General features: G+C 64.8%; 6 protein-coding genes across 6 annotated transcripts; 2 read left to right on the top strand and 4 right to left on the bottom strand.

Annotated features, from left to right (window-relative positions):
• The first annotated feature begins 160 nt into the window (after positions 1 to 160).
• On the top strand, positions 161 to 2,926 carry CHLRE_12g538400v5 (uncharacterized protein). Its single transcript, XM_001692805.2, has 5 exons — positions 161 to 577; positions 842 to 905; positions 1,268 to 1,345; positions 1,680 to 1,755; positions 2,018 to 2,926. The coding sequence occupies exons 1-5, from the start codon at positions 297 to 299 to the stop codon at positions 2,122 to 2,124; spliced, it is 606 nt and encodes a 201-aa protein (XP_001692857.1). The 5' UTR covers positions 161 to 296; the 3' UTR covers positions 2,125 to 2,926.
• Positions 2,927 to 2,928: 2 nt separating this feature from the next.
• Positions 2,929 to 3,920, bottom strand: CHLRE_12g538376v5 (uncharacterized protein). The gene has a single exon (XM_043068694.1). It carries the CDS (start codon positions 3,834 to 3,836, stop codon positions 3,627 to 3,629), a length of 210 nt encoding a protein of 69 aa, XP_042918789.1. The 5' UTR covers positions 3,837 to 3,920; the 3' UTR covers positions 2,929 to 3,626.
• Positions 3,921 to 4,025: 105 nt separating this feature from the next.
• Positions 4,026 to 5,890, bottom strand: CHLRE_12g538350v5 (uncharacterized protein). The gene is made up of 6 exons (XM_043068693.1): positions 5,577 to 5,890; positions 5,446 to 5,501; positions 5,269 to 5,344; positions 5,049 to 5,096; positions 4,698 to 4,792; positions 4,026 to 4,558 (listed from the first exon to the last, which is right to left on the bottom strand). The coding sequence occupies exons 1-6, from the start codon at positions 5,694 to 5,696 to the stop codon at positions 4,435 to 4,437; spliced, it is 519 nt and encodes a 172-aa protein (XP_042918788.1). The 5' UTR covers positions 5,697 to 5,890; the 3' UTR covers positions 4,026 to 4,434.
• Positions 5,891 to 6,084: 194 nt separating this feature from the next.
• On the bottom strand, positions 6,085 to 11,680 carry CHLRE_12g538300v5 (uncharacterized protein). Its single transcript, XM_001692918.2, has 10 exons — positions 11,035 to 11,680; positions 10,810 to 10,919; positions 10,580 to 10,689; positions 10,339 to 10,416; positions 9,932 to 10,034; positions 9,576 to 9,747; positions 9,260 to 9,348; positions 8,895 to 9,036; positions 8,483 to 8,689; positions 6,085 to 8,222 (listed from the first exon to the last, which is right to left on the bottom strand). Exons 1-10 carry the CDS (start codon positions 11,094 to 11,096, stop codon positions 7,373 to 7,375), a joined length of 1,923 nt encoding a protein of 640 aa, XP_001692970.2. The 5' UTR covers positions 11,097 to 11,680; the 3' UTR covers positions 6,085 to 7,372.
• A 270-nt stretch (positions 11,681 to 11,950) lies between these two features.
• Positions 11,951 to 15,876, top strand: CHLRE_12g538250v5 (uncharacterized protein). Its single transcript, XM_043068692.1, has 6 exons — positions 11,951 to 12,097; positions 12,246 to 12,952; positions 13,262 to 13,447; positions 13,668 to 13,742; positions 13,957 to 14,826; positions 15,126 to 15,876. The coding sequence occupies exons 2-6, from the start codon at positions 12,295 to 12,297 to the stop codon at positions 15,782 to 15,784; spliced, it is 2,448 nt and encodes an 815-aa protein (XP_042918787.1). The 5' UTR covers positions 11,951 to 12,097; positions 12,246 to 12,294; the 3' UTR covers positions 15,785 to 15,876.
• A 7-nt stretch (positions 15,877 to 15,883) lies between these two features.
• On the bottom strand, positions 15,884 to 25,690 carry CHLRE_12g538200v5 (uncharacterized protein). Its single transcript, XM_043068691.1, has 20 exons — positions 25,412 to 25,690; positions 24,817 to 25,221; positions 24,146 to 24,548; positions 23,520 to 23,788; positions 23,054 to 23,255; positions 22,571 to 22,674; positions 22,059 to 22,363; positions 21,532 to 21,724; positions 21,136 to 21,292; positions 20,660 to 20,792; positions 20,251 to 20,407; positions 19,990 to 20,076; positions 19,545 to 19,696; positions 19,089 to 19,232; positions 18,593 to 18,722; positions 18,076 to 18,241; positions 17,690 to 17,744; positions 17,433 to 17,563; positions 17,035 to 17,153; positions 15,884 to 16,649 (listed from the first exon to the last, which is right to left on the bottom strand). The coding sequence occupies exons 1-20, from the start codon at positions 25,547 to 25,549 to the stop codon at positions 16,362 to 16,364; spliced, it is 3,738 nt and encodes a 1,245-aa protein (XP_042918786.1). The 5' UTR covers positions 25,550 to 25,690; the 3' UTR covers positions 15,884 to 16,361.
• Positions 25,691 to 25,731: the final 41 nt, after the last annotated feature.

The following is a 25,731-nucleotide window of genomic DNA, read 5'->3' as shown; positions in this document are numbered from 1 at the left end:
CGGTAGTATGGCTGCTCGCAGCCCCCAGCAGACCTATATGATACTTCTGCCATCCGCCAGTCCATCCCCACACCGCATTCCGGGGCGCACGGCATGGAGCGCCCTGAGGGGGGAGGGGCAAGCCGGAGTACTGCGTAGCGGTAGGTGTTTCAGAGTTAGTGTAAATGCACCGTCGCCAAGTAGACTGTCGCCCAGAAGCACAGAACAGAGCTCGTCACACACATCAGCGAGAAATCGCTTCAAACTAGGCCTAACTTCCTCAGTTCTTTCAAATACTGTTCGGTTATGGTCGTAACATGTTTATTATAACGCAGATTGAAGACCAAATTCGCGTGCAGCCAGCGGACTTGACAAAGGCGCCCCTCGACGCCGTCACGCAGGTCATAGAGCAGCGCTTCGTCGACAAAGTTATCCCGAACCTGGGCTTAGTGGTATCAATTTACGACGTCACAAACATAGAGGGCGGCTTCGTGTATCCGAACGACGGCGCAGCTTTCTTCACGGTGCAATTTAGGTTGGTTGTCTTTCGCCCCTTCATTGGCGAGATTATCGTGGGGAAGCTCAAATCATGTTCAAGGTGTGCGCCGGGGGCAGGGATGCGGCTGCGCGGGAAAACTTGGCGGGGGGTTGGGAGAGAACTAAGATGGGTATGGGGCGGGGCAGGCGGGAAGGGCGTGTCCATTCAGCATTCGAGCAGCACCGCGGTATTGCGAGCGCGGTGTGTCTGCCCGTCATGAGTAATGGGAGTTGACACGCGCTTTAGAACAGATGCGTGGGCATCCGCGGCCTGCCCTGTTTGATGCGTCACGATCAGCACCACCCTGTGCGTCACTCACGACAGGGAGGGGCTGCGCATCTCGCTGGACTTCTTCGATGACATCCTCATTCCCGAGCACGCGCTGCAGGTGGGTGTTTGCGGACACGCAACCTTTGGGAGAGAACGGGCACGGTTGATGACTGGAGGAGGCGTACCGTACTACTGTACTAGAGGCTGGTGATACAGTTTGGGAAACGGCTGGAAGGACCGCGAGCGTTAGTGATGGTCCCTATGGGCGGCGGGTGTAAGTGGCGAATCGCAGCGGATACCGCTATCAGCTGTGGACACATGCACGGACAGATGGGAGCTGTAGCGGTGTGGGTCAACGGGGATGGCCGCTGCGGTGGCCTTGCGCGAGCAGCCCTGCAAAGCCCTCCTCAGCCCCTACCAGGCTCCGCCCGCCCTCCTCACCCTTGCCACCGCCGCTGCCACTGGCGCTCACATGTTCAGGACCCGTCCTTCTATGACGAGGCCGAGCGGCTGTGGGTGTGGAAGTTCGACGGCAACGACATGTACATGGACTTGCAGGTGCGGGGGCGGAGGCGGGGGCGGAGGCGGGGGCGGAGGCGGGGGCGGAGGCGGGGGCGGAGGCGGGTGTGGGGTGCGGGGCAGAGGCGGAGGCGGAGGCGGGCGCGGGGTGCGGAGGCAGGCGCGGGGCGCGGCATTGGTTGAGGCTTACGCGGGAGGGGTAGATGGGAAGGGCGGGCGTGGCAAGCTGCGTTGTCAAAGCTGGAGTAGAGGCATGGATGCAATGTTGCGTTTCCGTGTTGAGGGCTACACGGTGGGCAGCGGTCCGCCTGGCAATTCGCCTGCAGGGTGTCCATGGTTGTCCTCCCCCCCCCCGCCCCCACACACACCGCAGGAGCCCATTCGCTTCCGTGTGCACAGCGTAAAGTTCAACTCGCCGCCCACACCCATCCAGCTGGCCAACGCGACAGGTGTGCGGCGCGGCACGCTTATGGGGGCCGCTCGCGTAGACACCCAACCGTGTTGCGTGCCGCCTCGCCCTTGCACTCGCGCAACGCGCTCTCTCCTGCCCCCGCCTGTCTGCTTCTATACTCATTCTCTCACGTACAGCCACCGCACCGCCATAGGACAACACACGGTCTTAGCGCTTCCTGTCCAACACGAAGCAAAAACACACCCATGTTACATACAAACCTTTGTTGGACGGCTACCCCCCTATGGCGGCCGGCGCAGGTGACGACAAGCTGCTGGGCACCGCCGCCAAGCCCTTCAGCCCCATGGTGGTGGTGGGCGACATCAACGGCGACGGCCTGGGCTGCACGTCCTGGTGGGCGGGGTGACGCAGCAGCACGTGAAGCACGTGCAGCTGGCGCGGCTGCGGAGGCTGTGGAGGCTGCGGAGGCTGTGGAGGCTGTGGAGGTGGGCAGCGGCTTTGGGTGGCGTGCAGCGTACCGGAACGCGGCGGCTGCATTCGCGTAGGCATTGCGGTGCTTCATGGCGGGAAGGCGATGGGCCTGGCGCGTGGCTGGTGCTTGGAGCAAGCGGCGTTGGCATGTGGTGCGCCAGTGTGTGAAATGCATGCTGGTTGGAGAGGGCAAGCGGCGAGGGTGAGCTTGGAATGCAGCCTGGGCCTAGATGGAGGTCCACCTCGGAGCACGGGGTTTCTAGTTGTGCGTGTGGCCGCACAGCGGGCGGGTGTTGCGGCCTGCTGCGGAAGGGCAGTCTGACGGCGCTGAAGCGGAGGCGGTGGCAGGGCACTGCCCATCGTGCGCCTCTGGTACAGTAAGATAGGGTCAGTGCGACGGTTGTGCGGCAGGTGGTGAGGCCCTCACGGCGGATGTTACAATGTGGACACGCGGTATGTGGACGTACCCCCAGAAACACGGTGCGCGTGCCAGCGTGGCGACGGTTGCACTATTGAAGCGGCACGTCTGCTTTGTAGTGTTGACGTCGGCTAGCAGCCTAGCACGCAGATGCCGAGTCGGTATGGTACGCAACAAAGTACCTCTGTCTGTGGCGTAGTGGACGTGTGTGCCTCCCACTCGCAGGAATGCGGGTACAAGCCACTGAAGCCAGTACAAGCCGTACAGCCGCACAGGGCCTACACGCGTGATGGCCCTTATGCAACCTCAGGCAGCTTCAGCTCTATCTTACCTGTCAAGCCTTCCAAGCCTTGCAGTGGCCTACCCTACTGCTTCCTGTTGTGCGGCCTAAGACAATGCAAGCCGGCACAGCCAGCAAGAGGTCTGCAGTGATAGCTTTTGAGCTCCCGGGCTTACGTGCTTGTCGAGCTGGACAAATGCAGTGTACGTTTCACGGCGCGGCGCACAGGATCGCCGCACCCACAACCAGGGCACCCCAGTGAGGGCACCCTTGATAACAAGCCTACGGTAAGTACGTCTGAGACCTGCTGCCTGGTTAGTCATCCGAACCTTCACGTGGCTTGTCATGTGTAAGTCAGGCCAGAAAACGTACCTCGCGCCTACTGTGCAGGCCCTTGATACTCACAGCACGACATCCGTTACATCCGTACCGTATCGCAGACGTGAAGCAGCGTCTCTCCACACTGCTATCCGCCGGTTGGCAACCGCCAGCAGCACCGCAAAGCCCGCGTCGCAGCCGGGATCTATCCGGCCACAGGTGGCTGGGCGCAGACATACAGCTCGCGTACGGGAGGTCTGGCACCGCTGCTACTGCCGGCGCCGCCGCTGCTACTGCTGCTGCCTATGCCGACCAGCCTCTCGGACAGCGCAGCCAAGCACGCGTGAACGAACACAGTCATTAGTATACGCAGGTAAGTTACTTGCTGCCGCATCTGCAGCGCTTCATTGCGGTCAATCGGTCATGCTGCCCAGCTCCACCCGCCCCGTGCAAACTGGATGACGGCATGGGCTGCGGGCAGCTCCTCCTCCGCGCCTAGCAGCACACGCAGCTCGGGCAGCGTCGGGGCCTGGCTGCTGGAGGGCGCCGCCGCTGCACTGCCACTGGCGCCGCGAATGCTGTCGTGGGCGGGGGGCGAGGCGCAAGCTTGGGGTTGGGCTTGAGGAAGCATCGCAGGCCGACACGTGTCTGTGAGTCCGGCCAAATGAGTGTGGTGTGCACCGGGCACTTCAGCACTTGCCTGGTCCTGGGAATTGTCCGATGCAACGCGCAGAATGAGCGCGTGTGCCTGCAGCTCGCCAAGGCGCACATGCATGCGTTGCTGCCTCCTGCTCACCTGCAGCTGCGGGGCCTCTGCTGCTGCCCCGTGCTGTTACATTTGTTCCCAGCAGTGCGCAATCTAGCAGGAAGCGCAAAGTTGCCCTCGGTAGGCTTGTACTCTGGGGCTGACATGTCTGTCACGCTCTGATGCGCCAACTCAGCTGGACATGCATTGAGTACCGGTACAAGAGAGAGGTGATGGTTTGACAAGAAGACGGGGACCGGGTCGAGGCCACCCCATTCCGGGCCGACCCATGCCCAGTGTCCATGTTGCTCGCTTCCGTTGCCACATGCATCTCAACAGCCTCCGCCAACAGCTACCCCCACTCTCCCCTGTCCCCCTCCATCCTCGTCTTCACTCCAGCACCGCGCCGCCCAAACCCGCATCCACAATATCCACACCCACATGCACTACGCCACGCCCACGCCACGCTCAGCGCTCCCATGCATCACTCCAGCTGCAGAGGCCGCCCCACCAGCCCCCCGATCTCCTCCTGCAGCTGTAGCAGCAGGTCGTGGTGGTCGCGGCTGTAACGCCAGCGCCCGCCCTCGTAGTCGAACCGGAACGGGCCGCTGTAGCAGGGGAAGAGGAGGGGAGGGGGGCAGGCAAATGGCACGTCACGGCGGCTTGCGGCAACGGGTGGGGCCGTGGGAGCGTAAATGGGAGCCAAGTGCAGAGGCGGCTGCAGGTGGGTGGATTACGTTCTCGTACCTGACGGGTGATGAGAGCCAGATCTGCCGGTTGGGCGTCTGCTTGTTGATCACGAAGGTCCCCTTCGTCCCCAGCTTCACGGTCAGCACGCCTTGCTGCGGATTACGGGGGCAAGCGTGCAGGCGAGAGAGCTTACTGAGCCGCGGGCATGTGCGGGCACCACCTAAGCAGACACCATGTGCATCAGCATCGGTGATTGGCACACCCGTGCTGTCGGCCCCAGTGCCTCCCGCGGCGCATGCGGCTGCAGCTTCTCCTTGCAGCGCGACTGTTTCCTTATGGGGTTGGTGCAGAGTTAACCCCGTGCCTCCCAACTTTGCGCAGCACATACTCCTGTCCCCTGACGCCTACCGAGTACTCCACATCGCCGCCGTCCACGTCGCACTCCTCCACGTAGGCCTGGGCGTGGCAGGAATGAACGCAGCATTAGAAAATAACAAAGAGGCTAGCAATGAAGGTCACAGTGAGGCCAAGGGAGGTGGCCACTACCGTAGAGTACTTGCTGAGGCACACGGGTAGAGGGGAAGCAGCGACACCCATGCCGTGGCAGCACCAGAAGTATGGAACGCACCTCCAGCTTCTCTGCCATGCTGTCCATGGTTGCATCCGCCACGCGATGGTAGTCGTTCTCCGTGAGAGAGCTAGTGCTGCGCGTGGGAGGAGATTCAGGTGCTCATGTCAGGGGACGGGCACAAAAGTGGGGGACTAATACCTCCGACTGTCCCCAGTGTCAGCGGTCTGCACTTACACGACACGCAGGTCTTCGCTGAACCCTCTAGCGGCTTGCAGTTGATGCGATGCTCCCTGGTATAGGAATTAAATATTTAGTACTGAAGTGAAGGATTCAGCAGGAAGCCGGGATGCATCAACCGAACTCACCAACCCGCATACTGCCGCATGCCGCAATGTGTGATTTGCTTGCTCGCCAACATGTAATAGATTGCCATTCGCTAAGTGCGCCACAAGCGGCAGCGCCTGCGCCAGCGCTCTCCGTGCCATGCTGCGTTGAGTGCATAGTAAATAGGCCATTACGACTGCAAATTGCAATTACTACAAAGTCAAAGCTTTGATGGCGTTACCAACTTTGCCTGGTGTGTATGTCCCCGCTGCCCCCCGCTCAATGAGTCCTCGCGGGGTTCGGACGCCCTCCTAAACACAATGTACAAACACACGCGGCTGAATCAGGCGAAGAGAATTGATTTGGGGTTGGGGAACGCGGTGTTTTGTGTCGTGTACACTGTACAGACGTGAGACGTGCCGTGATCTGCAGACGTCTGCAGCGGGGGCAGGTCTTGGGGCAGGTGCCCGCCGGGCGAGAGCAGGGCGAAGTAAGGAGGCTCGAACTCCTAGTCAACGCTCAATCGGTGATCACAATCATTCAAGCGATAGCATTGGTCCATTACATGCACGTGTACGGATCACGAACTCCAGAACCTTTGTTAGCGTTTCGCTGTGCCACGCAAGGTGCCATGTGGCACATTGCGTGGTGGACACATCACGACCATGCCCCCCGTACCGTGCCCCCAACTAACACAACAGCGTCAGTCTACAAACGATGTTAGCCAATTGGGTAGCGCCAGGGCTGTACTGCGAGCCCCGGCTAGAGAAGTAGGAAGACGAGAACCAGAATGAAAGAAAGCCCACTCGCTTTGAGAAGCGCAGGGGTGTGACGCAATCTTTGCCTCTCACGCCAAACGTGCTTATTGCTATGCATGCGCACCCCTTCCCGCCCCCATAGTAGCGTTTAAGAGTAAGAAGAAGAGACCAAACTCCCACCAAATCCCGTATCACGTCCAAATGTGGTCAATGACCACGCAGCGTCAGCGGCAAGGTCTCACGCGTGCGTCCCGCCCATGGCAATGCCGGCGCGTCCCCTTGTTAGACGGCGTGCGACAGCAACACGCCTATGCCTCCTCCCCTTGTCACGGCCGCTCTCAGATGCCACCGCCGCTACTTTCAGCGCGTCAACACTGCCAAGCTCGTGGACGCAACAAGTCGCATGTGCATACGTCCTCAAGTGCGGTGCCGCGCAGGTGCATTCCGCTAACAAAGCCCTTGCCCAGGGCGTCTTGTCTTGTTGTCCCAAACAAAGCCTGCTTTGCCGCCATACGTACCGTTCCTGTTTCAAAAGTGCAACTGTTTATGCATGCCCGTCAGCTGCAGCTGCTGGCCCGCAAACCAGTGCCGCAGGACGCCCCCCCCCCCGAACAGGCGACGGCGCATGTGTCTGTTGGCGCCTGTCGGTCCTGCCATTCTTGTCATCACAATGACATCCTACTTCATGATGCACACTCCTCACATGTCTGTTCAAGATAGGAAGCCCCGCTCTCAAACCCTCGCCTCCCCGGTCCCCCCCAGGGATGTCGTGACGCATGCATCCTGCTAAGAATCCCAGGCGCCAGCTGTAGTCATCGAGCTTCAGTGACAATAGCGAAGCCGCAGTCAGCGGCTGCACAGAGCCAAATGCTGGTCAGCCGCAGTCCACCAGGACGCCGGAAGTGCGCAAACGACCGCGTCTTTAGCAGTGAGGCTGCATCCACCACCAGAAAGTACCGTACAGTCCAGTCCTTTTGTTGTCGCCGACATTGTCAGCCCCGCTGCACACAACCGGGCTTGCGTAGGGAAGCTGCTGCCCCTCTAGCAAGCAAGCCGTCACAGTAAGTGTCACTGTGCTACTAGTAATTGCCCCTCCGCTGCTGCTGTTGCTGCTGCTGCACGTTGAGCTGCGGCCACATCTGGTTCTGCCCAAAGCCCGGCTGCATGGGCCCGCCGCCGCCGCCCAGCATCCCCCGCGAGTACGGCCGCTCCGGGTTGCCGCCGTCGTCGTCCCAGTGCCCGCTCATGCGCGGCCCACCGCCGGGCGGCAGCGGCGGCATCGCGCCGCGCCCTTGCTGCCCACCGCCCGACTGTTGCCAGGGGTCGCCGCGGCTGGGCGCGCGACTGAGCTTACTGGCGCCCGCAGCCGCATTGGTCTGGTACAGCACCGGCTGCCCAGACGACGCGATACTCGTGCGGCCACCTGACGCGTACCCACCGCCGTCCATGTGCATCTGCGGCGGGCTGGCGTTGAGCCGCTGCTGCCCGCCCGCGCCGGCCTTGCCGCCCGTGCTGCCCTGTGGCGTGTTACGCGAGGAGGCGCTGAAGCGCTCCATGCTCTGCTGCCCGTACCCCGCCACGCCCATGCCCATGGACTGCCCCAGGTGGCTCTGCCGCGGCTGCGGGTGGCCGCCGTAGCCGCCCGCCTGCAGCGCGCCCTTGCCCTGCTGCGGCGTGCCCACACGGGAGCCCGCGCTGTCCAGGCGGCTGCCGTACGGGTCCGCGCCGTGCCCGCCGCCGCCGCCCATGGCTGCGGTGGCGGCTGCGTGCATCTCGTTGATGTCGCGGCGGCCGCTGCCGCGGAAGGAGGCGTTGCCGCCCTTGCCGCCGGAGGCGGCCGCGGCTGCGGCGGCTGCCTTGCGGCGCGCCACCGCCACTGTGGAGGCGGTGGACTCGTTGTCCGACATGTCGTGGTCCATGGGCTCGTGCCTGCGCGCAGTTCGTGCGTTGTGTCAGCTTCGAGTTAGCAACATCTTGCATGGCGCGCCCGGGTGCATGCCGTATGCCAGGTGCACAGCGATGCTACCCAGTACCCGGATGGTGGCTCCAGCCCTCTCGACTTCAGTCGCCAGCCACGGCACCCCTTCCCACCACTCAGCCCCACACGAGCCCGCTATACCAAGCCCGCGCTCCACCCTCCGCCTCCACCCTCCGCCCCCAATCCCGCCGTGGTTCCCCAGCGCCCCCACCTGGCGGGCGGGGAGGGCATGTCCTCGTCCATGGGGTCCGCCGTGACCTTGCGCCCCTGCCGCACGCCCGAGTCCGCCGGCGCCGCGCTGCTGCTGGCCGCCCGCCCCACGCCGCCACCCGAGCGCTCGTCCAGCGCCGCCAGGTAGGGGTGCGACAGCGCCTGGCTGCAGGTCAGCCGCGCGCTGGGGTCCACAGCCAGCAGCGCCCTGGAGGTGGTGGCGAAGGTGGAGGAGGACATGGTGACGGTGATGGTTTTAGTGGTGTTTGGGGGAGAGGTGTTGCGGCACGGTCATGGAGGACATGCGTGGGGCTCGGGAGAGAGAGCCTGGGACACCGGTGCTGTGCAACTCCAGTGCAATGATGGCCAGGGCCCCGACCAGCTGAATTGCCCCCCATGTGCCCCGCACTCACTTCATGAACGCCAGTGCGTCGTGCGGCATCTTGCCGGCGTACTTGCGGTCCAGCGTCTCCGGGTTGCGCATGTCGGGAAACTTAAGGCCGTTGAAGCGCGGGTTGCGCAGGAACAGGTCGTGCTGCTCGCGAGTGAGCGGGCCTGCGGAGAGGGGCCGGACAGGGGCGCGAATGGGGTTACACAAGGCTGGGTACGGAAGCGATAGAGCGGGGGGGGGACAAGGTTTGGAAACCGCGGACCACAATTGTCCTTCTGCCCCAACGTGCGTCACGGCACCTCCGCTACCACTCGTTCACAACTCGCCGACCATACCCTCATGGCCCCACACCCCCACCCCACTTTGCACGCTCCAGTCGGCACCCACCCAGCAACCGCTGCAGTATGTAGAGCTGGTCGATGTCACTCTCGCCCGGGAACAGCGGCTGGCCATCCAGCAGCTCAGCCATGATGCACCTGCGGGGTGACCAGGCAGACCACGTGAGCTCCAAGAACGGGCTGAGCAGGCCCAACCCACGCCGGGCATACGCAACCAAGCCCATCCCCTCCTCGCCCATGCCCAACCCTTTCCTCCCTTCCCTTTCTCCATGCCTCTCCTCCCTCCTGTTTCCTCCCTCTTGCCTTCTCCCCCGCATCCCCTCTGCCCCGTGCCCTCTGTTTCCCTGCCCTCTTCCCGGACTCACCCAATAGCCCACAGGTCCACCTCCTTGCCGTAGTGCGTGGAGCCCAGCAGCAGCTCCGGCGCGCGGTACCAGCGAGTGGACACGTAGTCAGTGATGGATACGTCAGCGGGAGGCAGCTGCCGCGCAAAGCCAAAGTCGCACAGCTTAAGCTTGCCCACGCCGCCAGCCGCGCCTGAGTGGGGAGTTGAGGTGGAATGGGAGGAGGATACGGTCAGGTGGTGCCGTACGTGTCCAATGGCTAACTGGGCCGGTGGCGAACCCCCAAGGGCACAGGTGGATAGCTACAGGGGCAGTGGGAAGGTGGTGGTGATGCTGCATAAGTCAGCCAGGCACGGTCACCGTGCAGGGTCACTCACTCGGGCTGATGAGCAGGTTCTCGGGTTTGATGTCGCGGTGCACGATGTTGTGTTGGTGGCACCACCCTACCGCCTTGATGAGCTGGTATATGTAGTTGCGCACCTGCGCATGCAGAAAGGCGCAGCAACCGGCTTCGAGTCAGATCACATTGGCCACCAGGCTGCTGTGCCATCCGAGTGCCACGGGAAGCGTCCCCTCGCAGTGCATGCGTCCGGTGGGCACGCACGCCCACCCGCCATGCCAAGCCGTTCCGCCAGAACCATGCCGCTTGCTGCTGTGTACTATCCGTGTCCGTGTCTGCCTTTCCTCAGCCACCCGCCGCCGCGGGCTCATGGCCGGGGTTGTGGGCACCCCAGCCCGCGGCCCCGCGGCGCGCCACCGACACGTCAGCCGAGGCACGACGCACCTGCTCGCCCTCCAGTCCCCCTGGATGCTCTTCCAAGATTTCCAGCAAATTCCGTTCCACGTACTCGAACACGAGGTACTGCAGGAGTGGACGCCGTGGCAGGGAGGCATGCATCAGTACGGCGGCAGGCTTAGGGAATCTGGCGCATATCCCACAGCAGGCTGCAAGATATTGGCCCTGGCCAGATACAAATCAAGTGCCATGCGCAGTGGTTACGAGGACCCGCCGATCCCAGCCATACCAGCTTTTGTTTCCGCCTAAACGCCTCCTTTAGGTTCACAATGTTCTCCTGCCGAAGTGCCCGGAGCATCTTAACCTCGCGGAGAGTCGTCTTGCGAACAATCTCATCCTCTGTAAGCATCCCCATGAAGGTCCGGCATCCGTTAGTGAGGGGCGGGTTGGGTCAGCGTGCCGAACCACACTGCCACAGCCACAGCGCCACTGCCGGCCGGCGCAAACCCCCACCCTTACCGTCGCTTTCTTTAAACTTCTTCACCGCTACAATCTCTCCCGTTTCCTTATTACGGCATTTGAGGACCACGCCGTACGCGCCCTCTCCGACAATCGAGATAATCTCGTATCTGCGAGCGGGTACACCAGGGTGTGAGTTGACGGCACGCACCCTCACCACGGCCCGCGAGCTGCCACAACCCATCCCAGCATTCCGACAGTTGCGCGGGTGTGCCAATTACTTACTTGTTCTGTAGGCGAGGGCCAGGTACCGAAGCCGCAGGTGAAATGACAGCATCGAAAGGCATTCCAAGTCAGTGTGCGGCTCCACACGCCAAGACCACAAATGCAGATGTTGCAAGAGTTCTTGGCAATATCGACCCCAATACGCACCATCTCATGCGCTGCTGGGAGCCCAGCTAGCACGAGCGGAGCTCCAGCGCCCTCCCCGCGCCGCTGCCCACAATAACAGAAGCTGTATTAAGATGTCTACGATTCCCGAAGGCTTGCTGGCTCCCTACGCGGCTTCGGGTGCTAGTCTTTGGCTGCCCTTCGAAGCGACCGCGGTCGCGCTAGGTCAGCCCAGTCATGGGCTAAGCGCCTAATTGAGAAGTAGAAATTCAGATTATCGGTTTAAGATAGTCGATATGTGTCCGCGGTGACGAAATGGATGTGAACGTTTTCGCCCAGGACTCTTTATGTAGTGCTGTATCAGTCGATACTACGTTGTTGGCATGTGAATTTTGCAAGTCAAAGGCACGCGAAGCTCGCGACTCGAGGAACACTGCGTTTCCACATCGGTGACGCCCGGCTCATTCGGTTCCCAGCTGCAGCAGGCCTCGCTGCAGCAAAGCCCTGACAAACCCATATAGCGACGTGTGCTGCACTGCATAGTATTGTACTCACTCGGGCACAACGAATCATGTCGAGCATAAAACTTCCACCCTTCCGCCCGCGCGCGGCGCGTGGAGACACGACCGCCGCGCGCTGCCAGGTGGCACGTATTTCAACAAGAGCTTCGTGCCGCCATGGAACTGATAGGAAACGCATCATAAGTCATGAGCCAGAAAGCAAGCGCTCAAAGCACCACTTGGCACCCCAAACAGCCATGGCCGCAAATGTCGGCATGCATGGCCGTGACCGTGGACGGGTGAACGATGGATTCAATCAAGGTGGCAAAACCTCCTGCCTTGCGCAGAACTTTTGGCGGCGAGGCCAGTACGTGACCTTACCGCCAACCGCCTTGAATTCACGAGCAGTCAGCCAGACGTCAAACATGCCTTGAGAGGTGTGCTAGTTCGCTTGAGAGGTGAGTCCGATCCTCCCCCCCCCACCCCCAATTTTCAAGAGCACTGCATGCCGACCGGCCAAGCCTCTCCTGAGCCACCGGTCGTCCTTCTGTGCTGTGCATCGCGGTCACACGCCGCATTGCACCTCTCCGTGTACTCCCCCTACAGCATCGCTGCACCAGCAGCAAACCCGCGACAGCCTCTTCTCCATTCGTCCATGGGTCACGCTGGCCCTTCGAATCCTGCCCCGCTGCTGCAGCGGCGGCGCGGCAGCGCTACGCCCATCGCCCAGCCGGCACACCTTCGCAGCCGTGATGCTGGCGCGCGTCGGCGCGCGCCTGCTACTGCCACCGCCTCCACCCTATCACAGGCAAGGGCTGTAGCAGCTGCGGCACTGGTGCTGGGTCTCAGCTCTTTCGCCGCGGTCTCCTGGGCGCAACAGCAACAGCCGCAGCAGCAGCAGCAGCAGCCCCAGTTTGACCTGGGTGCGGCGGTGCCGCAGGGAGACAGTACCTACCGCACAGGCAACGGCGGCTTGGGTATCGGGGCCACCCTGCTGCGGCTGCCCCTCCTGGGTGGCAGTCTCGGCGTTGGCGGTGGCGTCAATGGCGGTGGCGGCGGTGGCGGCGGTGGCGGCGGTGGCAGTGCCGGTGGCGCCTTGGGCGGTGGCGCCTTGGGCGGTGGCAGCCCTGGCGGCAGCAACAGCGGCAGTCGCTCGGGCGGCGCTGGCCTCGACGCTCTTCTCAGTGGTGGTGGGGCGAGCGCTGGTGTTGGCGCGGCTGCCGGCAGCGGCGGCGGCGGCGCCAGTGCGGCGGCGGGCGGCGGCCTGCTGTCCTGGGCTGGTGTGGAGGGCGCAGTGGAGCAGCTGCGGCAAGGTGCGGCGGGGGTTTAGCAGCCGTGTGACCCCACCTACCGGCGTGTTCCACGCACACGCGCACGCCAGGGTACGCACAAAAGGATGGTTTGCGGTCCTGCACGCGGGTATGGCTAGTAACATGTGTGCCCACCTCACCACATGTCATTAATATTCTTGGTGTATGCGCGTGTGGAGGCGCACGCCGCGAGACCGTGTCCAGGACCGGGACCGGGGCCGACCGCACTTACAGCACATACGCCCGCCACATGCCCTTAGACCAGCTCCTGCCTCCTGGTGTGCCTCCGCCATTCGGTCTCCGCCGCCCCAGATGCCTCCCTGGCCGCTGACAGTGCGGTAGGCCGCGCCGCGCAGCTCGCCAACAGCACTGCGGCGGCCCTGCAGCGCCTGCGGCAGGACGGCGCAAGCGCCCTGATGCCCAGCGGCACCGGCGCCGGCGGGCCGGCCGCCTCCGCCGCTGCCGCCGAGCGCCTCTCCCAGTCCGCCGGCGGACAAGGTGAGCGCCGTGGAAGGTGCGGGGAGGACAAGGGCAGCTGCTTGCGTCCTGGTGCCTCCGTGCCTGGGACGTCACGGTGGATGAGACGGACGCCACGCGTGTGGTGTGTGCGGATGGGCCGTCGGCTAGGCAATACCCCTAATTCTGATCGGAGCGATGTTTCGATTACATGACATACATGCACGTCAGCTGCGTGCCACCGCTCCACGAAACACCACAGGCAGCTCGGGCTCCCTGGCTCCACAGCGCATCCAGTGGCAGTGGAGCGAGGACCAATGCGGCAGCTGCCCGCCAGGTGCGGCGGCGCAGGCATATAGCCAAGTGCCAACTGCTCGTACGAGCGCCGCATACCGTAGTCAAGTGTGAACTGCTCGTACGAGCGCCGCATAGCCAAGTGTGAACACAGCTACCGTGTCACTGTCATTCATCGATTGCCGTTGTGCGTGCGCCTCACTCGTCGCCCCCTGCATCCAACCCCGCTGTGTTCACACCCTTGCCTGTCCCCGCAGCGGCCCAGCCTGTGTGCTGCCGCCAGCGCGTGACGTACCGTAACGCCTGCAAGGCCGTCGCCTGCCACAACGAGGTGGCGACGTCGTGTGTGCCGGGCCGCTGCGACAACGGCACCGCCACACCTACCAACTCTGCTACGTCCGCCGCGGGTGCCGCCAGCAGCACTTCGACTCCGGCGCCCGGTCAGAGCACCGCGAGCACCGCCGCTGCGCCGCCGCCGCCGCCTGCCAGCAATGCCAACACCCCTACTCCCAACAACTCTACGGGCAGCGCCTTCACCAGCAGCAGCAACACTGACAGCACCAGTAGCACCCCCGCTCCCGCCCCGGCCTCGGACTCTGGCACGGCAAGCAGCGGCCCTGACCCCGCACCTGCTGCCACTGCTGCCGCCGCAAGTCCAGCACCTGACAACGCACCGGCGACCCCATCAAGCGACAGCGGCGGCACGTCCCCCACACCAGACAGCTCCAGCTTCCGGTCAGTCGCCTCAGCACCCAGTGGTGCGTCCGCCGCCTCCGGCACTCTCGGCACTCCCAGCACTCCCAGTAGTGCTGCCACAAGCGGCCCCGTCATTGCAACCTCGACCAGCAGCACGGCCGCTGCTGCTGATGCCGCTGATGCCGCCACCACCAACGTTCCAAGCACCCCCAGCACCACCACCGCACCCAGCGCCAGCACCGGCGCCAGTGCCAATGCGGCCCCCAGTGACAAGGACACCGCGCCCTACACCTACTCCAGCGACCCAAGCGGCGTGTGCGGCTGTGTGGGTGAGCTGGCGGCCGGCGGTCCGCTGTGCTGCGGCGGCCGTGCCTACTCCAACAAGTGCGCGGCGCAGTGCCTTGGCGAGCAGCTGGACACGTGCACATCAGGTGGGGCGGTGGGAGTCGCCTTTCAGGGGGCTTGGGGTGTCGTGGAGCTTTTGGGGTGTCGTGGAGCTGGGGGTCTGGGGCTGTGGCGTGTATTTGGCACGGGGCGGGAAGACGGGGGCGTTGCGCTGTGGCGCAGGACTTGTTGCCATTCCCAATGGATTGCAAGGCGTAACAGTGCCACGCGTGTGTGCCTTACTCCATGGTGTGCGGCTCCTCCATCCCTCCTCCATCCCTCCATCTCCATCCCTCCATCCCTCCATCCCTCCCTCCATCCCTCCCTCCATCCATGCAATGTGCAGGCTGGTGTAGGGCCGGCGCGGAGCCTGCCCCGATGCTGCAGCAGTCCTCCGGAGACGTAGCCATGCAGCAGCCTGTGCGCGGCGTGTTCAGACCCCTGCTGCCCCTGGTCGAGGCCCTGCCCTCGTTCGCGGCCGCCACAGCCGGCGGCAGCAGCAGCGCCGCTCCGCAGCCCGCGGCGGCGGCGAGCAGCAGTGCAGCACAAACCCAGGCCGCCGACGCAGCCACCACCGACACTGCCCTCGCAGCTGCCGCCCTCCCCGCGCCTGCCTCAGAGCCGCAGCCGCAGCCGCAGCCGCAGCCGCAGCCGCAGCCGCAGCCGGCGGCGGTACCGGCCCCATCAGCAGCCCCCGGGAGCTGCGACTGTGTGCCGCTGTGGGCGCCTGTGTGCTGCGGCGGCAAGACCTACATGAACGGCTGCAGCGCCCGCTGCGCCGGCGGCGTCACGGACCTGGGCGCCTGCGTGTCAGGCGTCACGTGCAGCGCCGCCGCTGCCCATGTGGCACCTGATGCGGTGGAGGGCGCGGCTGGAGGGTCAGCAGCAGGTGTGGAGGTGGCTGAGGTGCAGACGGGGGCGGGGGCGGCGCTGCTGCCCGTGGTGACGGTTCAGCCTGTAGCGCCCGCCGCGGGCACTTTTGGCGTGCAACAGAAGAAGAGGTAGAGCCGTAGAGGATAGCCTGGGCGTGGCCCCAAAAGCTGTAGAAAGCCACGGAGGCCAAATGAAGGCTGCGGGTGTGTCGTGATACTGATCCTGCAGGTTGAACTGAATGCCTTACAATCTGTGATTGCACGCTTCCACGTTCCAGGCTACAAGCCTTGAACAGGCGGTTTGGGCCCTTGGGCCCTAAGGCACCATTATTACTCATTACTTCGTGACTCTAGCACTCTGCCCTGTAATGTGCTGTGGTGCCCCGTTTCAGTCCTGTGCGCATTGGTCTTGCACGTTGTGCCTCCTGAGTCCTGGCATACATTCCAACACTGGGTTCCCACGCAAGGTCACGTGCAATCCTGACTCCGCCATCATGTCCACAGCCTGCCTTTTGTCGTACGTCAAGCGCATCCGCTTCAGCACTGCGCTCTCTCATTCCTCGTATCACATAGCAAATTCCCACACGCTCACACGCACACCCACCCGCACTCGCGTCGCCCCCCCCCGCCCGCACATGGCCCATCCACTTGCCGCCCAAGCATACGGCAATTCCAAACAGCATTCAAACCCAACCCGCAAGTCCACATCATTATTTTGCCTTGGGCGCGTGCGAGTGCTGCCAGTTGCTGCGCCGGTTGGTCATGATTCGTGCCACACAGCTGCCCCAGTCCAAAACCTCGTCCTTCTTCACCACCCGCCACGTCTGGGCCGCTAGCCCCGTGTGCTGGTGCGTGCTCGCGCCCCCATCCCCTGCTGCTGCTGCTTGCTGCCGTGCCGCGGCTGCCGAGGCCGCCGCCGCCTCGGCTGACGTGAGGGCGCTGCACTCGGCGCGCACGAAGTCGCCCTCCAGCAGCTGGTAGGGCGGCCGCTTCAGTACCTGCACGTGTGTGTGTGTGTGTGTGTGTGTGTGTGTGTGTGTGTGTGTGCGCGCGCGTGCAGATACCAGCCCGTCCCAAACTGAAACCCATGCAACATAGCGAGGAGAGCGCGTGGCCTATGCTTTGACAATGGAGTGGCACTCGACAGCAGTGCCCGTTGGGTAGGGGTTGCAAAGATGGTTGGGAAAGCGGTGCAGAATGCGCTGGGGTGAGGCGAAGGGGCGGATTTATGCGTTCGTAGTTGCGGCGTGTAGCCGTGTAGCACGCATGCATATGCGTGTGGTCGCCGAGACGCACAACGCCAAGCTGGGGCGCAGGCGCCCCTCCCTCGCAGCGCCAACACAGCGCAGTAGGCCCCCCTGCTGCCCACTGCCCGGCACCCACCTCGAACAGGTCCACGATGTGGCTGCCGGGCTTGAGCAGCACACAGTCGCGCAGCACGCCCGGGGTGGCGCCCTCCGCGGCGCGCGCCTTGGCGTCCAGCCCACTGCCCAGCAGCCCGCCTGCAGGGCCCAGGGGCAGCCGTCCATGCCGGACACAGCAAATCAAATGGCGTGTGCACTAATGACATGTTGTATCGGAAGTGCCCACACGGCCAGTGGGACCAGCGGGCACTGCCTTGCGGAGCGACACCAGCTGGAGGCAAACAGCATACTACGTACGACGCTATGGGCCGTCACAAGCGGCTCAGCATGTGCCGTTCCAAGCTGCTCAGCAAGCCAACATGCCCACCGGCACCCCTTCCCTCCCCTGGTTGTTCCATTCCCCGGCCACCGCCTCACCCGCAGCGCTGGCAATGCCCCGCGCCGCCAGCGCTGCGTAGGTCTCCAGCTCTGAGACCGGGTACATGGGCCGCGGCGGTCGCATGGCCACAGCTGCCGCCAGCGCCAGCGCCGCCCCCGTGCCGCCGTACCTGCGGGCAGGTGCGCAGGCAGCAGCTTGTTGGCAAGGCGCAGGGAACCAGGGGGCAGAGAGGACCCGAGCGAAGCCGCACCCAAGTGCCAAACCCTGCCTGCCCATCTATCCACCACACACTCACTTGTCCAGCACCGCCGACTGGACCTTGGCGAGCTGCTGCGCTAGCTCCGGCGACTCTGCGCATACGCGTGCAGAAAGACACACGTGTAGACACTCAGGGATGCGCGAAGACGCAGACACGCATATCTACACACCCAGTGAGTGAATGCCCCCGACTCGACAGGCACAGCACAGCCCAGTTCCTGCGCACGGGTCTCTCAGCCGCCACCCCAAAGAAGGCCTTCTCCCATGCTGCCTGTACATCCATGCCCACTGCCACAGCATACCGTCCACCGCCACAGCATCACACGGTACTCCTTACCACCGCCCCCCCTGCCCCCCCGCCCCCCCTGGTTTGGTTTAGTTTGGGCTGGTATCTGCAACCCCCCGGCCACCCCCCGCACTCACGGTCCAGCGCTGTCACGGCAGCGGCGCCGTCCGCGTACACCACCCGCCCGGCCCGGCGGCCGCTGCACAGCCAGCGCTCGGTGGCGGCGCTGACGGGCACCGCGGGGTCGTGTGGCAGCGCCGCCCGCACCCGGTGGATGTGATCGGGCGAGGAAGCCATGTCAGCCTGGGGGGCGGTAATGTGCCCGAGCCCAGTGCAAATGATGGGAGAGGAGGAGGTGCGTGTGTGTTTGTGGGTCGCAGATCATCCAGATTCCAAGCTCAAAGTAAACTACTGCCAAGCCGGGGTGGGGTGCGGTATGGCGTGTGTGTTGGGGGGGGGAGCGCTGCCCCCAGTCCCCAGGTGATGGATCTATGTTCATTTGGGATGCTTTCACTGGCGCCTCGACAAACGCACGCACGCATGCACACACGCAAACACACACACACACACACACACACACACACACACACACACATTCGCACCCACCCACCCACACATTCACACACGCACGCACGCACGCACGCGCGCACACACCTTGTTGAGCGCCAGCAGGATGGGGAACCTGGCCTGCAGGAAGTGCGCCACCAGCCTGTGCAGGTGCGCCTCCGACCAGTGCGCCAGGCTGGAGCCCTCCACCACCAGTGCGCCCACGGACACGCCCACCCTGTGAGGTGCAGGGTGCAGGGTGCAGGGAGGGAGGGAGGGAGGGAGCCACGGAGGGATGTGTTCGTTAGTTCAATCCCAAACATAACCATTGCCAGCCCATGACAAGGGTGCCAAACTGCTCAGCCCACACAGACATGGTTGATTGGGACGCACGTGCTGCTCGTGTCAGCCCCGGGGCCTCGCTGCTTGACGATGTGGCAGCTTCGATGCCACTGCAGCACCACCTCTTCCCTCACTCCTCAGGACCATGACCACAAGCAGACCCGAACCCCTAACTCGCCTGAGTCCTGAGCCCACCAGCCACCCACCCACCCGCACCCACCCACCCGCACCCACCCACCCGCACCCACCCACCCGCACCCACCTGGACAGCACCTCCGCCACCAGCGCCCGACTGGCGTGGTAGCCGCTGAACAGCTCGGGCAGGCGCGAGGGCTTGCGCAGCACGAAGGTCCACTTGGCGCGCACGTTGTCGTACACCCAGCGGTGCAGCTCCTCACGAACCCAGCTGGTGTGAGAGGGAGGGAGCAGGGCAGGGTGGGATAGGTGGGGGCGGCAGGAGAAGGGCGTGGGGCTTGGGCATAATGGGTTGGAGTGTGCTATGGGATAGGGTTTAGGCAGGTTGGCGAGGTGCCGTAGGGTGCAGCTGACGCCCGTATTGGGCTGGAGGTGGGATTCTGGAGAGGGTGTCGCCAGGCACCATGGCGGCAGGGAGGCGCGATGGTGGTGCATATGGGTTTGAGCAAGGCAGTGTCTAACAGCACTAGTGCAGGACAGATGCACAAAGCGTTCCGGGCGGTGGTGGAGGTCACTCGCTCACCCGACGTCGTCTAGCGGGTCGCCGCCGCGCGCTGTGGGCTTCTTGTCGCCCGCCGCCGCCTGCTGCTCCTGCTGCTCGGCCGCCGCCGCGGCGTCCGTGTCCACCAGCTGCCCCTCGCGGTCGGTGGTGCCGCTGGCGTCAACCACATGGATCTGTACGGCGGCGTATGGTGCGTGTGTGTGTATGTGTGTGTTGGTAGTTGATGGGGGCATGCGTCTTGGTAGTTTGTCGGGCAGGTGTGCTGGTGACGGTGTTGATGGTACAAGTGTGTGTTGATGCTGCACGTGGGTGTTCATGGTGATGGGATATATCACCAGAGCGCCTGGATGAAGCAAGCCTCGCGGCAGCGGCATACCCGTGTGAGCTGATGTGAGCTGGGATACGCTTTGCTTGGGGCGACGCGCGCTGCCCAGCAGGCCCCTTACACCAGCCCCACACCCCTCACCAGCACGTCTGCATCGCACAGGTCGTTGAGGAAGGCGTTGCCACGGCCGCGCCCCTGGTAGGCGCCCGGAACCAGCCCAGCCACATCCTGGTGACAAGGTGCAGGCGGGGAGGGGGCGGCGGCGGGTCAGCAGGATGCGCAGGCATGGCGTGTCAAGCCTCATCATGGCATCCCCGAACACGCACGCGCGCACGCACACACCTACACGCATACATGCACGCAAGCACGCATGCAAGCACGCACGCACGCACGCGCACGTACCTTGATCACGATGGGCACCTTGCGCCAGAGCAGCGGCCGCCCCGGCGCCGCCCAGCCCGCGCCGCCCACCCAGCGCCGCAGCGGGTCGATGTTGGTGGTGCGGTGGTCGGCGGCGGCGGCCTCCAGACAGAAGGACTCGGCGTAGCCGTGCAGCGGCCTGGAGCGGCGCGAGAGAGAGGACAGCAACACGAGTGTGTGAGCGGGGTGGCAGAGTGCGTATGGTCGCGGTAGGATGGGCGCGGGGCGCATGGCTCTTGGGGAACTGGGGAGTGAGACCGCCAGGCGTGCACGTGGCGGGAATGGGCCCATCGTGCCGCATGCGGCTAGCCCCATCCCAGCTGCACAGCACCACCAAGCGCCCTCGCACTCCGGCTGCCAACCCCCCTCCCCCCAAGTCCCCGCCACGCACTTGCAGTCCTGTGGCGCCAGTCCCAGCAGCGGCGCGGGGTCGGGCATGAGCACGTAGCCGCGGCCCACGTTTGGCTGGATGGTGGTGAAGGGGAAGGCGGCCACTCGCGCGCCGTCCTCGTCCGTCACAGGGTCTGGCGGCCAGGTGATTGGGGGCACGGTGATAGCACGATCGCGAGATACGGGACGGCAAGGCACATTAAGCGAAAGAGGACTAGGGAAATGAAAGGAAGGCTCACAAGGGATGAGAGTCGGAGCAACTACAGGTGGCTCAGCAATCCAGGGAAAGGAGCAGTGGTCGTGAGGTACGACACGGCAGGGTATGGTTCCGTACGGCAGCAGCAGACAGGTCAATTTGCGCACGGCGAGAACGTATTGGTGGAAGTCTAAAGCATGTCTGCATGTGGCTTAGCTGGTGTTTACATCTTCCGTGTCCACATCTCCATCCACTTCCTCCCTCCCCAGCCCCTCACTCACCCACAATGGCGTTGAAGAAGGTGCTCTTGCCCGCACTGGGCTTGCCCACCAGCCCCACCACATAGTCCCATCGCCCGCGCTGGGTCCACTCCGCGGCGCCGGAGCTGCTGGCGGCGGCGGCGGCGTCCGCGGCGGCATCCCCGGCGTCCGCGCCCCACTGCATCATCATGAGGAGCAACAGGCAACGGGGTCAGGCCATGGCAAGGGACGCAAGACGCCGCCATGCAACCCCGCACGCCATGAACTCGGCGCCGCTTTCATCACACACCGTCAATCGTACGGGCTTTAGTAGGGCGTTAACTCCATTCATTGGGCCCGCACCCCACATGCCCCGTCCTCACTCATTCGCGCTTGCACCCCCAAGCCCCGCCCAGCCGCCCGTCCCCGAGCTCGCACCTGTAGCGCCGCCGCCGCCTCCTCGTCCCCCTCCGCCAGCTCCAGCGCCTCCTGCCGCCCGGTGCGCCAGGGCGCGCTGGCCGCCGCCTCCGCCACCGCCGCCCGGATGAGCTCTCCGTCCGCGTCCTCGCGCTCCCACCACTTGTCCTTGGCGCCCGTGGCGGTGGAGATGCCGAGAGCAGTGGCGCCCCAGCTGTGGAGCAGGGCACGGCAAGGAATTTCGTGTTTGGGTGGACTGGTGTTGTTCCAAGATTTGCGTACCGTGCAGATATGGACACGGGGCTGGTTAAGTTGAAAGGAGGGGAGATGGAGACGGAGCAGTTTGTGTTGGACCATGAGGTTGCGGGCAGCAGTGCCGGCGGCAGCTAGCCACTCCCCAGCACCGCTCCGGCAACAGCAACGCTCCGGCCCAGCAATCCTGCTGACAACTGGCAACGCCCCAGGCCCCCATCCCCAAGCACCCGCTTTCAGCTTGCAGCTGCCACCCCACTCCATACCAGTCCCCAGCCGCCCCTTGCAGCTCCTACCCGAGATTGAGCACGCCGGAGTTCTGAGCCGCCGCCGCGACCGCCGCCGCCGCAGCAGCCGGGCTCATGCGGCCACCGCTGCCGCAGCCTGCTGCCGCCGCGCCACTGCCGCCGGCCCCCATACCACTGGCACCCACGGCTGCCGACCCCGCCGGTGCCGCCCCGGCTGCTGCTGCCGACGCCGCCGCGTGCGCGCCCGGCGCCGCCATGACCCCCAAGCTGCCGCCCGCGCCGCCTGCTTCCCGGCGCTCGCCTATGTCTGCAGGCAGGTTGGTGTCAATCCACTCCTTCGCCGCCTCCACCACCTGCACAACCAGCAGCGGGGACGGCAGGCCGAACGGGCCCCTCACGCTCCGTTGAACTCTCTTGACCTACTGCAGCGGCGCATTACACGCTATTGGTGATCTACATAAAGTCCCAGCCGACACACACCTTAGCCCGCGTGCCCCAGCCCCTCCCGCCCCAAGTCCCAAGTCCCCACCCCAAGGCCCCACCCATCCACCAGCACCCACCTGGAACACGCAGCCTGCGCCCGAGCTGTCCACTGCCTCCTGCGCGGTGGCGGCCAGGTGGGCGGCCAGAGCGTGGCGGCGCGGGTCGTTGCCGCCCAGCGGGCCTGTGCAATGAATGCGCGCGTGTGTATGTGTTGACAAACAACAACAAGATGCCCGCTATTTGTATTTGTATGTGTATGTGTGTGTATGTGTGTTTGGTAGGTGGAGCACCAAACGGAGCGCGCACCCAGAGACCGTGGTGCATTGTGTGTGTGAGCGCGCAAAAGGAAAGGCGACACACAGGACAATATTTGCAATGCCATGGAGCACTCGGGTGGTGAGCGGCAATAGACATGCCAAGCGGCGGTGCAGAGCTCTCGGTGCGCGAACCCAGGAACACAGACTCGCCGCAAACCCTTGCAGCTAGACAGCTGCCGCTCCCCTAGCAGAAACAACGCCAAACGCCGACAAACTTGTACGACAGGCCACACACGCGCACACCTGTAAACGCGATGACCGGCGGCTGACTGCTCGGGTACCCCGCCGGTAACGTGAAGGTGAGGGAGAACAGGCGCGAGGGCGGCCCGGCGCCGCTTGACCCGGCCGCGCCCTCGCCGTCGCTGCCTGCCCCCGGCTCCCGCAGGTGGATGGTGAAGCGCGGCGGGGCGGTGGAGTGGGGCCGGTACTCGTCCATGAAGATGGCCTGGGGCCGGCATGACCGTCAGGCGGTGGGCATGACCGTCAGGCGGTGGGCATGACCGTCAGGAGGTGGGCATGACCGTCAGGAGGTGGGCATGCCGATGCCAGTTACAAGAGCGGAAACCCAAAATGGTTGCAGTGCGGGTTATGAGATCCAAACCCAAAGTTTCACGAGGTCCATCGGTGCGACATTGGGACCTTCGGGCCAGACGGGCAGCTGGGTACCACGCTGGGCACCGTACTGGTACTACAGATCCCCCCCGCTCACCTCAAGTGCATCCATCTCCTCCCGCTGCTCCTCAGTCGCCTCCACAGCCTCAACCACCACCGGGGCCGGGGCTGCAGGCGCTGGTGGCGCAGGCGCTGGTGCCGCAGGCGCCGTGGCTGCCGGCGCTTGTGCAGGCGGTGGTGCAGGCGCCTTGGCTGCCGGCGCTCTGGCTGCAGCCGCGGGCGGAGCGGTCGCCGCCGCTGGTGTTACTGCCGCCGCCGCCGCCGGCTTTGCTGGTGACTGTGCCGCCGGGGACTTGGCTGCTGCGGCTGTATGTGGGGACGGCACAGCCGGGCTGGCAGGCGCCTTCCCATGTGTAGCACCGCCCTTGGCGCCGCCACCACCCCCTCCACTTACTGGGGGCGGGGCGGCGGCTGCCCTGCCCACCCTCAACGGCGCACGGGCCGGCGGCGCCGCCGCCAGCGATATGCCCGACAGCGCCGCCGCCACAGGGTCCGACCCAGCCGCCCCTCCGGCTCCCACCGCACCACGGCCTGGCCCTCCCCGGCCGCCCCTCCCACCCGCTGCTGCCGCCGCCCCGCCGGCCTCCTCCTTGGCCCCGCCCCCGCCTCTCCCGCCCCGCTCGCCTCTGCCGGCGCCGCCTCTCCTGTCCGCTCCTTCCACACCTGCTCCGCGGCCGCCGCCTGCGGCCCCGGATCCCGCGCCGGGGCCCGACCCCGGCGGCATGCCCAGCACGCGCCGCACGAAGTCCATCACCGCCGCCGTGTGCTCCGCCTTCTGAGGCAGCGCGTGCCCCAGCCCGTGCTCCAGCACCGTACGGCGCCCGCCGTCGAAGCAGCCCGCCAGTGCCATCGAGTCGTCGTACGGCACTGCCACGTCGGACCGGCTGACAAAGTGCAGCGACGGCAGCGGCAGCGGCGCCGCCAGGCGCGCCTCGGCAGCAGCGGCGGCGGTGGCGGCGGCGGCGGCGGGGGCTGGTGTGGTCATGGCGGGGGGCGCCAGGCGCTGCAGGGGCTGCGGCACGTACCCGCCCGCACACACCACGAACTTGAGCCCGGGGAAGGCCGCCTGCGAGGGCAGCATGCAAATAGGTTGCAAGGATGTTTGGCAAGCGGTGCAGGATGCACCGGTGCATGCCAGGGGGACAGGTAGCGCACTCCTCATGGCAGCCGCCCACCTCAAACCCGCAACAGCCGCCCCAGATGTGGCCCGGGACATCCGCAGCGCGTCGTGCCACCATGTTGCGGCGCCTAGCAACATAAGCTGTAGGGCCCCGCGTTCACCCTCCTCACGCAATCATTCACGCAGTCAGTCACGCAGCCACGCAGTCACGCACCGGGTCGGACACGGCGTGGCACGCCAGCAGCAGCGCCGCCGCCGCGCCATTGGAGAAGCCCAACAGCCCGTCGAACGGTCCCGCCGCCCGCCACTCCGCCGCCAGCGCCGCCAGTGACGCCCGCCAGTCGCCCGCCACCACCTCATCCCAGCCCGCCGGCGGCGCCGCCGCCGGCGCCGCCGGCGCGGTTACGCTGCGCGCTGCCGACCCGTTCTGCTTTAAGATGCCTGGCTGCACCGACTTGGGAGCGCCATCCTGCCCTTCGTCGCTGTCCTCCTCCTGGCCCTGCTCGCTCTCATCCTGGTCGTGTGTGGGCAGGTTCCAATGCCGCCACCAGGACCGCATAGCCACGCTCTGGCCCGGACTGAGAGGCAGCTCGTGCGGCGATGACACGAAATGCAGGTCCTGCAGGTTGTGGGTGAGATCACAGTGAGCGCGACCGCGGACAGCATTTGAGGAGTGCGTGTGTGTGTATGTGCGTGTGTGCGTGTTTCGTGTGCACGGTTTGGCCCGCACAGCTTTGCCCTCCCGGCAATCTGCCCCGAGTGCCCTCGCCCATGTCCCTTCACTCTCATAGAGATGGTGAACCTCTCACCGCTATGCCCGCCAGCTTGCGGGCTAGGATCTTGAGCCGCTGGCTGAACAGCTCCCCATCCTGCCGGCTCCCGTGCAAGCAGAGGATGCGCGCCCGCCGCTGGCGGGGGTCTCCATCGCCGTGCGCTTGATGGCGCATTTATTACCGGTAAGTATGGCTACTGGACCGTTTGTCAATGAACTATAACATGAGCTGTAGCTGCAACTATCGGCGCTGAGGATGCCGCATTCGCGCCTGTGGTGGCCCAGCAGCCACCTTGTATGGTGCGATTGTAACTGTTGACTTACTTGAACAGCAATATTCACTGAGTGAACTGTGCA

The sequence above is a fragment of the Chlamydomonas reinhardtii genome, chromosome 12 (assembly GCF_000002595.2).
Source record: "Chlamydomonas reinhardtii strain CC-503 cw92 mt+ chromosome 12, whole genome shotgun sequence".
Taxonomy (NCBI): domain Eukaryota; kingdom Viridiplantae; phylum Chlorophyta; class Chlorophyceae; order Chlamydomonadales; family Chlamydomonadaceae; genus Chlamydomonas; species Chlamydomonas reinhardtii.
This window is presented reverse-complemented; position numbering and strand designations above follow the sequence as displayed.

What these genes read in the sequence shown, in the direction of transcription:
- CHLRE_12g538400v5 (XM_001692805.2), top strand. Translation starts at nt 297, where the DNA reads ATGTTTATTATAACGCAGATTGAAGACCAAATTCGCGTGCAGCCAGCG. An exon ending in AAGCTCAAATCATGTTCAAG is followed by an intron (nt 578 to 841) that starts GTGTGCGCCGGG and finishes CACTCACGACAG; the next exon opens with GGAGGGGCTGCGCATCTCGC. An exon ending in TTCCCGAGCACGCGCTGCAG is followed by an intron (nt 906 to 1,267) that starts GTGGGTGTTTGC and finishes TCACATGTTCAG; the next exon opens with GACCCGTCCTTCTATGACGA.
- CHLRE_12g538376v5 (XM_043068694.1), bottom strand. Translation starts at nt 3,836, where the DNA reads ATGCTTCCTCAAGCCCAACCCCAAGCTTGCGCCTCGCCCCCCGCCCAC.
- CHLRE_12g538300v5 (XM_001692918.2), bottom strand. Translation starts at nt 11,096, where the DNA reads ATGCCTTTCGATGCTGTCATTTCACCTGCGGCTTCGGTACCTGGCCCT. An exon ending in GGCCCTCGCCTACAGAACAA is followed by an intron (nt 10,920 to 11,034) that starts GTAAGTAATTGG and finishes ACCCGCTCGCAG; the next exon opens with ATACGAGATTATCTCGATTG. An exon ending in GACGCACTGGCGTTCATGAA is followed by an intron (nt 8,690 to 8,894) that starts GTGAGTGCGGGG and finishes CACCACCTCCAG; the next exon opens with GGCGCTGCTGGCTGTGGACC.
- CHLRE_12g538200v5 (XM_043068691.1), bottom strand. Translation starts at nt 25,549, where the DNA reads ATGCGCCATCAAGCGCACGGCGATGGAGACCCCCGCCAGCGGCGGGCG. An exon ending in GTGGCGGAGGTGCTGTCCAG is followed by an intron (nt 18,723 to 19,088) that starts GTGGGTGCGGGT and finishes TGCACCTCACAG; the next exon opens with GGTGGGCGTGTCCGTGGGCG. An exon ending in ACATCGTGGACCTGTTCGAG is followed by an intron (nt 16,650 to 17,034) that starts GTGGGTGCCGGG and finishes ACACACGTGCAG; the next exon opens with GTACTGAAGCGGCCGCCCTA.
- CHLRE_12g538250v5 (XM_043068692.1), top strand. Translation starts at nt 12,295, where the DNA reads ATGGGTCACGCTGGCCCTTCGAATCCTGCCCCGCTGCTGCAGCGGCGG. An exon ending in AGTGGAGCAGCTGCGGCAAG is followed by an intron (nt 12,953 to 13,261) that starts GTGCGGCGGGGG and finishes CCGCCGCCCCAG; the next exon opens with ATGCCTCCCTGGCCGCTGAC. An exon ending in ATGCGGCAGCTGCCCGCCAG is followed by an intron (nt 13,743 to 13,956) that starts GTGCGGCGGCGC and finishes CTGTCCCCGCAG; the next exon opens with CGGCCCAGCCTGTGTGCTGC.
- CHLRE_12g538350v5 (XM_043068693.1), bottom strand. Translation starts at nt 5,696, where the DNA reads ATGGCACGGAGAGCGCTGGCGCAGGCGCTGCCGCTTGTGGCGCACTTA. An exon ending in AGCGAAGACCTGCGTGTCGT is followed by an intron (nt 5,345 to 5,445) that starts GTAAGTGCAGAC and finishes TCCCACGCGCAG; the next exon opens with CACTAGCTCTCTCACGGAGA. An exon ending in GCGGCGATGTGGAGTACTCG is followed by an intron (nt 4,793 to 5,048) that starts GTAGGCGTCAGG and finishes CGTAATCCGCAG; the next exon opens with CAAGGCGTGCTGACCGTGAA.